At 36.4% G+C, this 13,385-nt stretch overlaps 1 protein-coding gene across 2 annotated transcripts in view; it reads left to right on the top strand.

Moving 5' to 3' along the window:
* ATP8A (ATPase phospholipid transporting 8A1) overlaps positions 1–13,385 on the top strand; it is a 1,160,338-nt gene that overhangs the window by 493,945 nt on the left and 653,008 nt on the right. For both annotated transcript variants that reach the window (XM_090368461.1, XM_090368462.1), the window contains one exon: positions 9,292–9,403. In XM_090368461.1, coding sequence (XP_090224587.1) covers positions 9,292–9,403 — 112 coding nt within the window. The remainder of the gene's footprint in view (positions 1–9,291; positions 9,404–13,385) is intronic.

Raw genomic sequence — 13,385 nt, 5'->3', positions numbered from 1 at the left:
TACAAGGAACTCCAGAAACTTGCAATCCTAAACACCTGTAGGATAGTCCGAGAGTTCTTCGACCAACAGTAATAACAGCCGGACATAAAAACCACCTTGTACACTTGGTACCAGTACCCATCATGAGGTGGAACTTCCCATCAGAGAGCAATAATAATAGAAGTATAATAATACGAAGAAGAAGGAAAGAAGAAGCCTATGCATGAATTGGAGCATTAAAATGAATATGTACGTATTGATAGCATTCTGTGAAGTAACGAAACTAGAGACAGAATGACAATGTACAGGACAAAACTACACACAAAGTGGTTGGAATGATTCCCAACTGTTTGGGTCACCAAACAGTGAATAGCAAACAAGAGATGGACCATCATCAAGAAGAACCTGATAGCTCCTGCAATCTTGGAAAAAATCAAGCAGGATTAACGTGAGTGACCAACTACAATAAATAATGAATACAGCCATAATGGAACCAGAACTGAAGGAGGAACAGCCAGAACAAGTACTACAACCCAAAACACCTGAGGTCCAAAAAGGCAAGATCATGATATCCAGGATTGTAGAAGAGTGGAAGAAATCACTAGCAGAATTCGAGGGAATGGACCCCACAAATACCCACCCCATACCGAAGCAGAGACTGAATAGAATCCTTTGGCAAGCACAGACCAATGCGATACATGAATAATACTGGGTTATCTCAACAGCAACGAAGTAATACCAGACACTATCCGCATAGCCATTTATTGTGCTGCTGTGTTAGGCAGTAGGATGAATGGAAGTAAAACCAGAGAACAATATAACACAAAACGCAAAGACATGGAACCATCAGCCTGGGAAAGAAGGCTACAGCAGAAGATAGAAGAGATAAGAGTGAAGATTGTCCAACTAACCTAGTACCAACGGGGTAACAGAAATAAGAAGCTGATCAGAAAAGTGAAGGCCATCCTCAAGAAAGGCAACATCCACAGTAAAAATGAGACCTATTTTAAATGCGACATGCATCCCGTGCGATGGCATTACACAACCGATCATTTGGAGTGTGTTATGAAGACGTTTACACTTGCAGCCATACTCGTTTACCACAGTGCAAGACATGTTACATCGGATAGAGGAAGATGAAACATTACTAGGATAACATAAATAATTATTTATGTGTATATAATTATTTATGACTCATCACTAAAGATTATAATCTTTAATGATGAGTTACCATTTCATGTTAGTGGTAGGGTTAACACCCACAACTGCAGGACTTGGGCTGGCGAAAACCCATGTGCATGTCTGGAACACATTCGTGACAGCCCAAAGGAGAATGTCTTTTGCATCCTCAGCAAAGTAAAAGTTTAGAAACCCTTCTTTTCCCATGAGACAACCATTAATGGTATCATGTATCTGGATATGCTGGAAAATTTTCTCATTCCACAGTTCAATGAAGATGACCACGAAGGACACTTTCACTTTCAACAAGGTGGAGCACCTCCTCACTACCTGACGGAGGTAAGGGAATTCCTCAATAACCGTTTCCCAGGTCGGTGGATTGGTCAAGCAGGGCCATTAGCATGGCCACCTCGTTCCCCAGATTTGACACTTCTAGACTTTTTTCTATGGGGTTTCATTAAAGATTGAGTGTTTGTTCCATCCTTACCTACCAATCTTGCCAAGCTCAAAACTAAAATCACTGCCGCAGTTACAGAAGTTATGTTATGTCTCATTTGGGAATTCAGATGGGATGTCTGCTGCATCACCAATTGCAGTCACATCGAACCAAAATGACTGTTCTAGGTAAAACTTGATATTTTTTGCTGCAATATGACAGTTTAATAAATATATGTTTCCTGAATAAGTTTCTATACACTTGCGAAGTTGTAAAGTCATTTTTGAATCACCCTGTATAATATACCAGAATTTTAAAAACCTATAATTAATAAATTGTTATGTTGATATATAACATTAAAGGAAACAAAGACAAGCAAACTATTCAAACTCACAGTTTCCCCGTAAGGTAAAAAAAAAAAAAAAAAAATTACGATAACCATAAAATCTGGTATCGTCCAAAACCGTTTGAAAGTTGAATAGTTGCATTAGCTTTTTGCACCCTTAAACTCAAAACAAGTGTAACAATCTTCACTCTAAACTTCATTTGGATTGTCCCCATTTTGTACTGACTAACTATAATCATTATATTGGTGTTGGATCCATGATCAGAATCATGTTTTCCCCATGTGCTTCTGCTAATATGCTCGAATAAATAGGTCATTTAGTTGCTTCATGAATCTTATTCCACTTGATGAACCTCCAGTCCACAATTTTTTACTTCATGAGGGGTAAGCTAAAGTCTCTTATAATGAGTCAGTTATACTTGTTCATTGAATTTGACTAAAGATTTTTTTTACTTCTTCGTGGTTTGTTTGGTCTTTAGCATGTTCCCCCCCCCCTTTTGTTTACCACTGTGATCTCATATTCAACTTTCATCTGGGTATGACCAGATTGTGGAAATATTCTTATTAGCTATGCTTGAATAAGAAGCATACCCCTCCACCTTATTTGTCCACATGTCTGCTGTAAATGCTATTCCTGCTTTTTTTTTTTTAATCGGTGTTGTATGCATTGTAGTGATTTGAGTGCTTATTCTTTTTGTTAATATGTTAATTCACTGTTGCACAAGTATATGTAGTGAAGGCGTATGTGTAACTGTGGTCTCTGCCACTTAACTGAATTTTTCTAGTAACGTCTGTAATTGTCTCAATTAAAAATTTACTTCAGCCTGTAAAGGCTTTTCTGTGCTATTAGAAAATACCCTTCTCTGCCTCCTCTGTTCAAGTGAATTTTATTTCTACTAAACTGGTTCATTCTAAAAACTAGCCAGACTATTCTTATAAAATTGACCTTCCCCTAAAATTAAAAAAAAAGAAAAAAAAAGAAGTATTGAGTTAAACCGTATGGGTTCCTTCTGTATGTTGGCCATCTTATCATTCCTAGGCAGAATTCCAAACAAATGCATATTTCTTCCCTGGCCACCATGAACGTAACATAGAGAGTGGAATTCTCTATCATGTTTCTGTCACCTTTAGTAGAGCTTTTTTGTTTATATTTATCTGATATGCACATTTTATTTGCCAGTTACACATAAATTTTTAATGTTGCTTTATTTTTATTAGCATTGCATCAAGCTAATTGCCATGCTCAATGTTTAGTTTGTGTTTACTGAAAAGTTCATACTTTTTCATGAAAAGTTCATACTTTTCAGTAAACACAAAGTAGGAATGTTGTGAATAGTATAACATAAATATAGGAACGTTGTGAATAGTATAACATAAATATAGGAATGTTGTGAATAGTATAACATAAATATAGGAACGTTGTGAATAGTATAACATAAATATAGGAATGTTGTGAATAGTATAACATAAATATAGGAATGTTGTGAATAGTATAACATAAATATAGGAATGTTGTGAATAGTATAACATAAATATAGGAATGTTGTCTGCAGAAAATTGAGACCTATATAGTTGAACCTACCTATGAAAATTATTGGTCTATTCCTGATGTGTTCTTTAAAATGAAAGAAATCATGGGATTATTTGATATATGGATTTTAATCTTACTATGATCATTTTACTATGGCATTTAGTGCATTTGCATCATTACTATGTAGTGTTGATTTTTTTATACAAACTGAAATTTGTACATTGGCATCATTATTGTAACATCTCATATATTTGAAGCATAAGGAGGGCAACTTGTGAAGGATTTTACAAGTTGCCTTACTTATCATTGAAATAAGTAATACTTCCCCATTAGAGAAGAAGAATAGCAGTATTTCTTTTCAGTTGAGTACCACCACTCAAACAGCACTGTGTCAAAGCTATTTGGCTTCTCATCAATGCGCCAGTAGGAACCCAGGGGTATAAATGGTGACAACTCAGTTGTGACTTATTTACACAACATAAGAGATGCCAAAAGGTATGCTTCTTAGACTAACAATAATTTAGGTAGAAAGTAGCCCAAGGGGCTCACATCTGGTGAGTATGGGTTTGGCACACCCAAGGCCCTGAGCTGGATACTTCTCTTTCTTGGTGATTTCCTTCTACTGCTCTCTCTATCTCTTCTCTCTCTCTCTCTCTCTCTCTCTCTCTCTCTCTCTCTCTCTCTCTCTCTCTCTCTCTCTCTCTCTCTCTCTCTCTCTCTCTCAGGATTACTCAATTTTTTTTTTTTTTTTGCCTTATGCAGCACAAGCCTCAATACAGCTAATAATAATAATAATAATAATAATGAGCCTCAAACTACGACATTAGTTAGTGATTTTAATCGTTAATATATAGTTGAATTTTTTAGACAAACTGAACTTTGTTCATTCGTATCATTATAGTAACATCTCATATAAAATCTGTCTAATGGAGAAGCATTATGTATTGTAAGTGTAAGGAGGGCAACAAATTGCTCTCTTTATGCTTCAAATAAGTAATGCTTCCCCACTAGAAAACACTACTGTTACTTACTTTCAGTTGAGTACCACATCTCAGATGACACTGTTTTGAAGCTACATTGCTCAACAAAATTAACAGAACAAAACGTTTTTCATGAATATTTTGTTGTGAACAGTTTCGCCAAAGGCGAACATTTGATATAATAGGCATGGAAATTCTGAGTATCCAATAGAAAAATCAAAAAATACAGAGCCACACATTATAAAAATTATTCATGCCTATAAAAACACGAGTTGCAACCTCATCACTTCATTCACATTTTTTTGGCTTGCTAAGTGTGATAGCCACATTTCCAGTATTCAGGATGGCAAGTCATTGTTTAGATGATTCTTTGAGATGCTGGGCTGCTGGATAACTTGAAGTCGGGCAGTCACAAGGAGAAGGGGCATGTTGGCTTAATGTGTCACAGGGTGTTCGGCACTCTGAAAGCAGTTTCAGGAGAGAGGAACCATTACAAGAAGAGCTGGCCAAGGTCACCGAGGGCTACATCAACCAGAACAGACTTTCTGGCTCTAACAGCATGAAGGACCACTATGATGTCCTATCATCAACTGTCTCTTGAGGTTGCTACTGCCACAGTTGGAAACATTTCCAACCAGACTGTGTTTAGAAGGCGTAATCCAAGTGGACTCTATGCAGTGAAGCTAGTGGGTTGTATTAACCCCAAACCACTGCAGAGCTTGTCTAAACTGGTGCCCATGAACATGACTTGTAGCCCTGACAAATGGGGTACAGCTCTATTCTCTAATGAGTCCCGATTTAGCCTTCAAACAGATTCTTGATGTTATTTCATTTGGTGACAATGAGAAATGCGGTACCCTCCCTCCAACATCAGAGAAATTGACACCTATGATGGAGGCGGTATTCTCGTGTGGGTGGGAATAATGATCAATTGCCACACTCCTCTTCATATTTTTTGATGGGGTACCATAACTGTACAGAGGTACCGAGAACAGATCCTATGTGTGACTTCTTAGAGGTGTGGCTGGCCCAGTTTTTCTTTTCATGCACGAGAATGCCACGGCACATAGAGGCCGACCGGGCTAGCCGAGTGGGTAAAGTACCTGCCCGGCAACCCAAAGGTCGCGGGTTCGATTCCCGCCTCGGGCTTGGATCAAAGTACTGCAAAAACCTTGGGAGGTGCAATATGGCCACAGAAGCCGATGCGCCAACAACTACCAAATCAAAAAAAAAAAAAAAAAAAAAAAAAACCGGCACATAGAACTTAAGTGGTGGAGGAATATCGTGAAACTGATGATATCTGACTGCCGTGGCTGGTATGATCTCCAGACTTAAATCCGATCGAATGTGTGGGATGCCCTTGGGATTGCATTGCATGGCATGGTGACTACCAATTCCTTGGTCACTTAGTGAACTACAGTCTGCACCGGTGGTGGAAGAATGGGATTTGCTGCCACAGAATCTTATAGACACCCTTATATCGAGCATGGTTCACCACTGTCAGGCTCCAATGGTTGGAGGGGATCATATGTTGTACTGATGTCCTATGACCGAGCATCTTGTATTGTATAAGAATTACCTTTTTGGTAATTCTATAAGGTTCTATAAGAATTATCTTTTTGGTAATTCTATAAAAAGAATTCTATAAGGCTCTATAAGAATTACCTTTTTGGTAATTCTTATAGAACTACTATAAATGCCCCTTATACTTTTCCACTGTCTCCTCATTTCATCATAATTCTATAGTACACCTCCATACTAAATTTTGTCCCACTTCATTGCTGCACAAGTTATGCTACGTTTTTTATGTGTTCTGTTAATTTTGTTGAGCAGTGTATTTGGCTTCTCATCAGTGAGCAGATAGGTAGTCTTTTTTTTTTTTTTTCTTGTCCAGTTGTGCAATGAGTTTGGATGAGCATTCACAGAAGTATGGGAATAACAAGAGGTCAGGTGCTTTCTGCAATTCCTTGCTCCACTGTCCAGAGCCATGCATATTCTCATATTTGTCATCAGTGAAGGAAAATATCAGGTGTGGAAGTTGAGGAAAAGAAAAGTATGGGGATCTCTGACCGAAGTATCTAAATATGTGCTTTGCTCTGTGCATGCTGCTATAATGATTACTTCAGTAGGGCTGGAACAACTTGAAGAACAGAAGTTTTGGTAGCAGTGGTGTTGTCTGACACATCTGTGTCATCTAATAGAACACGACATCTATCTGCAGCCTACATGGTAGCAGTTAATTTAGTGTGAGGTGAAAGTAGTAAACTTAAGTTTGTCTTAGTTTAGCTTTGTTTTAAGAGGGAAAGATAGAGACCAAGCGCCAGCTGCAGGCATTTAATGTCTCTCCCGACAAAGTGGAGGTCTACTTTGTAAAGAACCAGTGTGATTCTGTGAATTCATGCAGAGCAGACTTGCTCCAGGTGGCCACCAATCTGGCAGTCTCGTGGACTGGGCCCTCCACAGAGTCAGTCCATATGAGAGTGACTCTGACAACTGTTTTGGTCTCTAAGTTAATGGCATGAATGGTGGTCTTAGTTTAGTTAAGGATAATTGCCCCTTTCTTATTTGACAGCACTTTCCTTCTTCTCGTACCGTCACTTTCATCTATCTGTTCTCTGTTCTCATGTCTAACAGAGCCGGAAGTGTGGAGAGGGTTTTGATTTTCCTTTCCCCATACACCAGTGGTGTCCAACCTTTTCCAGTACAAGGGCCATATTGAAAGTTAGATTTGTTTTGCGGGCCGCACTGCATGATTTGAGAGAAATTACATTTTCCTTAAACTAAATTACATGGAAAATGTAACACACAAAAAGTGTGTTACATTTTCCATATCTTGTTACATATGAAAGGAAGTTTCTGTTTTCATTTTACAGTTTTTTATTTTCAGGCTATATATAAAAAATGCAAATTCCAAACACTTTTAAACATATGTCAGTGATTTATTTTTTAGATTTTATTAAAATTTAAAAACTATGACTCACTTTTGTTTTTTAAATACTTTATTTTTAAATACTTGACTTTTGTCTTTTTTTTTTTTTTTAAATACTTTACTTTTTTTTCTTTCTTTTTTTTTTTCAAATACTTTACTTTTTTTTCTTTCTTTTTTTTTTTTTAAATACTTTTGCTTTTAAATGTTCACTTGAGAAAATTTACAGCCTGAAAAGGATCACTGCTTTTCAATATTATGAACCAGAGCATTACAGCTCTGGTTCATACTATCTAAGGTGAATAAATAAATAAATATAATGATACCCCTAAGATGGAAAATATTCAAAAATTTTATTATGTACAATTCACAACATTTACTGAACAAAACTTAACATTTAATGAGATGATTGAGGCTAAATGTTTTTAGATAACTATTCAAAATTTTGTGATGCCAGTTCTCAATGCGGAATGATGATGCTCATCTGTTATTCAGTTTCTTTTTAAATATTTATTTGATTTCATGTGTGAAACAATTTGCTCGAAAACATACATTGATCCGAACAAAGTAGCCATTTTCATGGCATTTTCTTTTATTAGTGGAAAATCTTTAAATGAGAGAGCCTTGTAGAATTCAAGTAGTTTATTTTCGCAGTCCATCTACTTAATTTTGAACCATGTTTTGGCTTGAAAATCAAAAAGTTCAAATTGCAAGCTGGGATTGTAGTTTTCAGCCAAAGAAGTAAATGGATTCTTGCTTAATTTGGGATTTAAATAATAACAATGTATTCTGAAACGATTTGATGTACAAATCAGAGGAATTAAATGATCATTAATTCCATATATTAAGATAAGGAGTTGGGCTGTGTCCTTTACATCAGTATTGTCACCCAGTGATACACTAAAATATTTCACTTGTTTTACGCTTTCCAAAAGTTGTTGGAACAAGTTCTTTCCAATATCTTCTACTCTTCGCGTAATTGTTTGTCTTGTATCATTGCTCGTTTCTCCTGACAAATTTCATCCATAGCTTCTAAAAACGTTTAACAAATTCATCATCACTGAACGGTTTACTTTCAAAAGTGATCAAATGTGCAACTTGATAACTGACACTTACAGCAAATAAATTTCTTGACTGATTCGGTTTCAATGTGTTTTGTTCTTTTATTAATTCCAATATCTTCTACTCTTCGCATTATTGTTTGTTGAGACAAATGATGCAGTATCCTTATACAACAAACATTTTTTTTTGTCGTACTCAATGAAGAAATAGTCTTCAGTCCACCTTTGATTAAAAACACAACAATTGAAATCAATTCCTCTTTCAGAACAAATTCAATACAAATTAATAATAATTCAATAAACTGAACAAGCTATATTAAAATAGTAGAATTTCACAATATGAAAAGGTTGATGCATACATAACTGTATTTAGTGTACATATGACTGCACTGGACTACATGTACACGTTTGATACAGTCGAGCTCATCGCTTGCATGCCTGTACAGACAGTCGCATGACTCTCTAAAATGCTGTTTTAGTTCACTTTCTGGGCGGGCCGTATAAAAATTATTTGCAGACTGGATCCGGCCCGTGGGTTGGACAGCACTGACATACACAAACAGTGTTGTATGAATTGTGGTACTCAACTGAAGGATTTCACAATATGAAATGTTAATATAACGATGCCACTGTACAAACTTCAGTTTGTCCAAAAAATTTAACTTTGTAGTAAAGATGCAATGCATTAACTAATGTCATAGTTTTGAATTTCACATACTTTGAGGCTTTCTTTTCTAAAATATTGTTATTCAGTTATTTCACTGAATTCTCATTTTGTTAATAATGAAAATAATTATTTTATAATTTAATAATTTAAATTTATTTTAAAAATATCCTTTTTTTTTTTTAATAGCCCACAGCTCCTTATATTCGTGAATTTTTGACTCTTATGAGTGTTTGTCATACAGTTGTTCCAGAACAAAATATGATAACACATGAAATATATTATCAAGCTGCTTCTCCAGGTATAGTAAATTTTTTTTTTTTTTTAAAATAAACGAATTTGTCTTATCCATATATTAATTGGAAGAGGTGTATCAGAAGTCTGAATTTATGGTCAGAACTCACTTCCTCCTATTTTGGCCTTGCCACCAGAAATAAAAGTTGCATCCTGTCCACTAATAAAACAATATTTAAATGAGTACACCACAATTTCATAATGGCCTCTTGGTTCAGACTTCTGAGTCATCTGTATTTTATATAATCCATTGGTATTATTAAAACAGAAGTTACTTTGAACAAATACCATTTTGTGTATAATATCAAATTGTTACCTGAAGGGATAACTGAAAATTTTTGAATTTAAGTTTTGAAAGAAGCAAATAAGTTAAGATTTATACATAAGCACCATCCTTGTCAATGCACTTTTGCAATTCATTCTCAAAGATGGGTTTTTTTCTGTCCTCCAAAATACCCAGCCAAGAGATCTGAATCTTTGGGAATCTGAATATGAGCATTACCTTAGGCATTCTTCTCTATGGACCAATGCAGTTATAACATTGCCTCTCTTCTTATCAGCAACAACTGATTTTTTCTTTTTCTTTTTTTTTGTTTTTGATCAGACAATTGGTGTTCCACACAATGGGTGACTTTTTTCAGTCAGTTTCATACAAAGAGTCTAATAAGTGATTAGACATTTTATATAGGAAAAATTGGTGATATTGTCATTGATATATTTTGTTATTTGAAACAAAATAAAATTAAAAAAGGGGAAAATGGTAAACTTATCCATATCCTTTAAAATGAAGAACACTTAAAGCAAATAATGAACTTTCAGAAGATGGCAGAATTTTTTGAAATATTCTGTAAATAGTTTCAGAGATAGTTTCTTGGAATTAAATTCACTCAAATCACCCGCTTAACATGTTTAAATGTAGACACTGACCCTTGTCACAGTGAATTATCTTTTCTGATTCTGTGCTCAGCCATAGGGTAGGAATTTTCTTGCAATTAGAATTAGTATTAGCAATGGCCACATGGTGCAAGGAAGCCTATGGCTTTTGCTGCATCAGCCAAAAAATTAATAAATAAAAGAAAATAATAAATACATCAAATCAATTTAAAAATAATAAAAATAAAATAAAAATAAGAAGAATATTAAAAAATTAATAATAATTAATATGAGAAAAGCAAATAGACATCCTATGCATTTGCATTTCCCTCCTCCTATAGGTAATTATCCAGCTGACCTTTGAATTTCCACACACTGTCAGCCTCAACCACCAATGTAGGTAACTTATTCCAGTAATGTATAACTCACTGGCTGAAATACAACTTCCTGAAATCCAGTCTAAACGTCTACACCTGTAACTTTAAATTATGGCCTCTAGTTGGAATCATTTATAACCATGAAAATTTTGTCCTCATTCATTTTGCTTATGCCTCTCAGAGCCTTAAATACCTCAATCAAGTCTCCTCTAAGGTGACTAGTTTCCAAGCTCTGCAACCCACATATTCAGTCTTTCCTCATATGGACACCCTTTTGCTGATCTCACCAGGCGAGTTACCCATCTTTGGACCCTTTCAAGAAGAACAATGTCTTTCTTTAGGTGCGGTCTCCATACGTGAACACAGTATCCAAGTGTCTGGTCTAACAATAGCCTTATATAATGGAATTATGACGTCCTTATCTCTACTAGCAATTGTTCGATAAATCATTGATAGGACACCATGAGCCTTCTTTGCAACCAGGCTACAATGCTTGGAGAATTTCATTCCTGACCGTATTGTAATACCAAAGTCCCTTTCCTCCACTACCAACTTTAGTTCAAATTCCACCAAGTGTATACGTTATTTTGGGGTTACTGTTTTCCAGGTGCAATACCTTACACTTTGCCAGATTAAAGCGCAGCTGCCATTTTTCTGACCATCCCTGAAATCTATCTAGGTCATTCTGAAGAAGCTCAGCTTGGCGCAATCATTAACTACTCTACCAATCTTTACATCATCTGCAAATTTAGACATAATGCCCTCTATTCCTTCATCGATGTCATTTATGAAAATCAAAAACAACAGTGGTCCTAATGCTGATGCTTGGGGGAACCCTACCTCTTACATCAACCCAATCTGAGGAATAACCGTTTATCACAACCCTCTACCTCCTGCCCTGAAGCCATCCAGCCATCCATTTAAGGATTTTCCCTGTAATTCAACCTGTTCCAGCTTATAAAATAACCGCTCATGTGGGACTGAGTCAAATGCTTTGCTTAAATCCAAATAAAGAATGTCGAAATTATTCTCTAAGTCCAGCTCTTGAGTGACCCTGTATAGCTAATCAGATTAGTTAAACGTGATTTTCCCTTTAAAAAACAATGCTGAGTATCCTTTAGAATTCAATTTCTATCTAAATGATCCTGAATATTGTTGGGATATCAGAGACGTGGTGTCACACAGATATAAGTAATGCGGAACTGGAATTTGGGGAATACAATGTGTATAGAAAGGATAGACAGGACAGGAGGGGAGGAGGGGTTATGCTATTAATTAAGAAACACATAAAGTCCAAGGAAGTGAAGCCAGTCGACATCGATGGACAGGGCAGTGTCGAGTCAGTTTGGTGTGACATAAGCATAGGGAAATCAAAATTGAGAGTAGGAGTGTGCTATAGGCCTAATGACTCTGATGAGTATAATAAGATATTGTACAGGGAAATAGAGTGGGCCAGTAAATCAGAGAGTCTTATAATGGGGGACTTTAATTTCCCAGATATTGACTGGAATTTGTGGGTTGGTCACTCGCACACTAGCAAGGCTTTTGTGGATTTATTGGATGATTGTTTTCTACATCAGCATGTTCGTGAGGCAACAAGAGGGAGCAATACTCTTGATCTGATTATCAGTAGTGATTCTTCATGCATTAAGAACCTGCAGATAAATGAACCACTAGGTGGCAGTGATCACAGTGTGTTGAAGTGGGATTTACTCAAGGAGGTAACTACCATCAGAGGTAAAGGGAAGGGTTTTTGTTTTCGTAAAGGCGACTATGATGGTCTGAGACAGTATTTAAATTCTATACAGTGGGACCAACTGATGATGTTACCAACAGTAAACTCAAAATGGGAAGCATTCAAGGAACTAATCTTGGAGGCTACCAGGCTTTACATACCAACTAAGAAATATTGTTCAAGGTTTAGGCCTAAATGGTTGTCAGATGAACTAATGAGACATGTGGCAGAGAAGAAAAATGCATGGGATACATACAAATTAATGGGTGACATGGAAGCCTATGATAGATATAAGTTGGTCTGTAACCAAGTCACAAAGGAGATTAGGCAGGCAAAGGCAGACTATGAAAAATCCTTGGCAAAGGATGCAAAGAAAAACAGAAAAGAGTTCTTTACATACTTGAACTCGAAAAGGAAAGGGATGAATCAGATTGGTCCACTGGATATTGATGGTTCAACAGTTGAGGATCCTGCTCAGGTGGCTAACAATCTAAACGAGTATTTTGCATCTACATTCACGCATGAGGAGTTATTCAGGAAGGAGAATGATGTAGGTAAAGTAAACATTGGCAGTGAGCTGGATGATTTTGTAATAACTGAGAGGAAAGTGGAGGAAAGATTGTTGAGGATAAACATAAAAAAGGCACCTGGGGTGGATGGGATCTATCCAGTTATATTAAAGGAGGCAGCAAAGGAAGTATGCAAACCCCTAGCCATAATTATGAGAGCTTCTTTGGACTCAGGGGAGGTGCCCATAGACTGGAGATGTGCAAATGTAACCCCAATTCACAAAGGAGGATCAAAGGCTGACACAAGTAATTATAGACCTGTTAGTTTAACTTCTGTTCCAGGTAAATTAATGGAGGCACTGGTTAAAGAAGCACTGCAGGATCATCTAGACAAGAATTCAGTTATAGCTCAGACGCAGCATGGTTTTGTTAAGGGCAGGTCTTGCCTGACCAATTTGATTGGATACTATGATGTAGTCACAAAAGAACTGGATG

The sequence above is a fragment of the Mastigoproctus giganteus genome, chromosome 2 (assembly GCF_048544385.1).
Source record: "Mastigoproctus giganteus isolate SK-2022 chromosome 2, ASM4854438v1, whole genome shotgun sequence".
In the NCBI taxonomy this organism is placed as follows: Eukaryota; Metazoa; Arthropoda; class Arachnida; order Uropygi; family Thelyphonidae; genus Mastigoproctus; species Mastigoproctus giganteus.
This window is presented reverse-complemented; position numbering and strand designations above follow the sequence as displayed.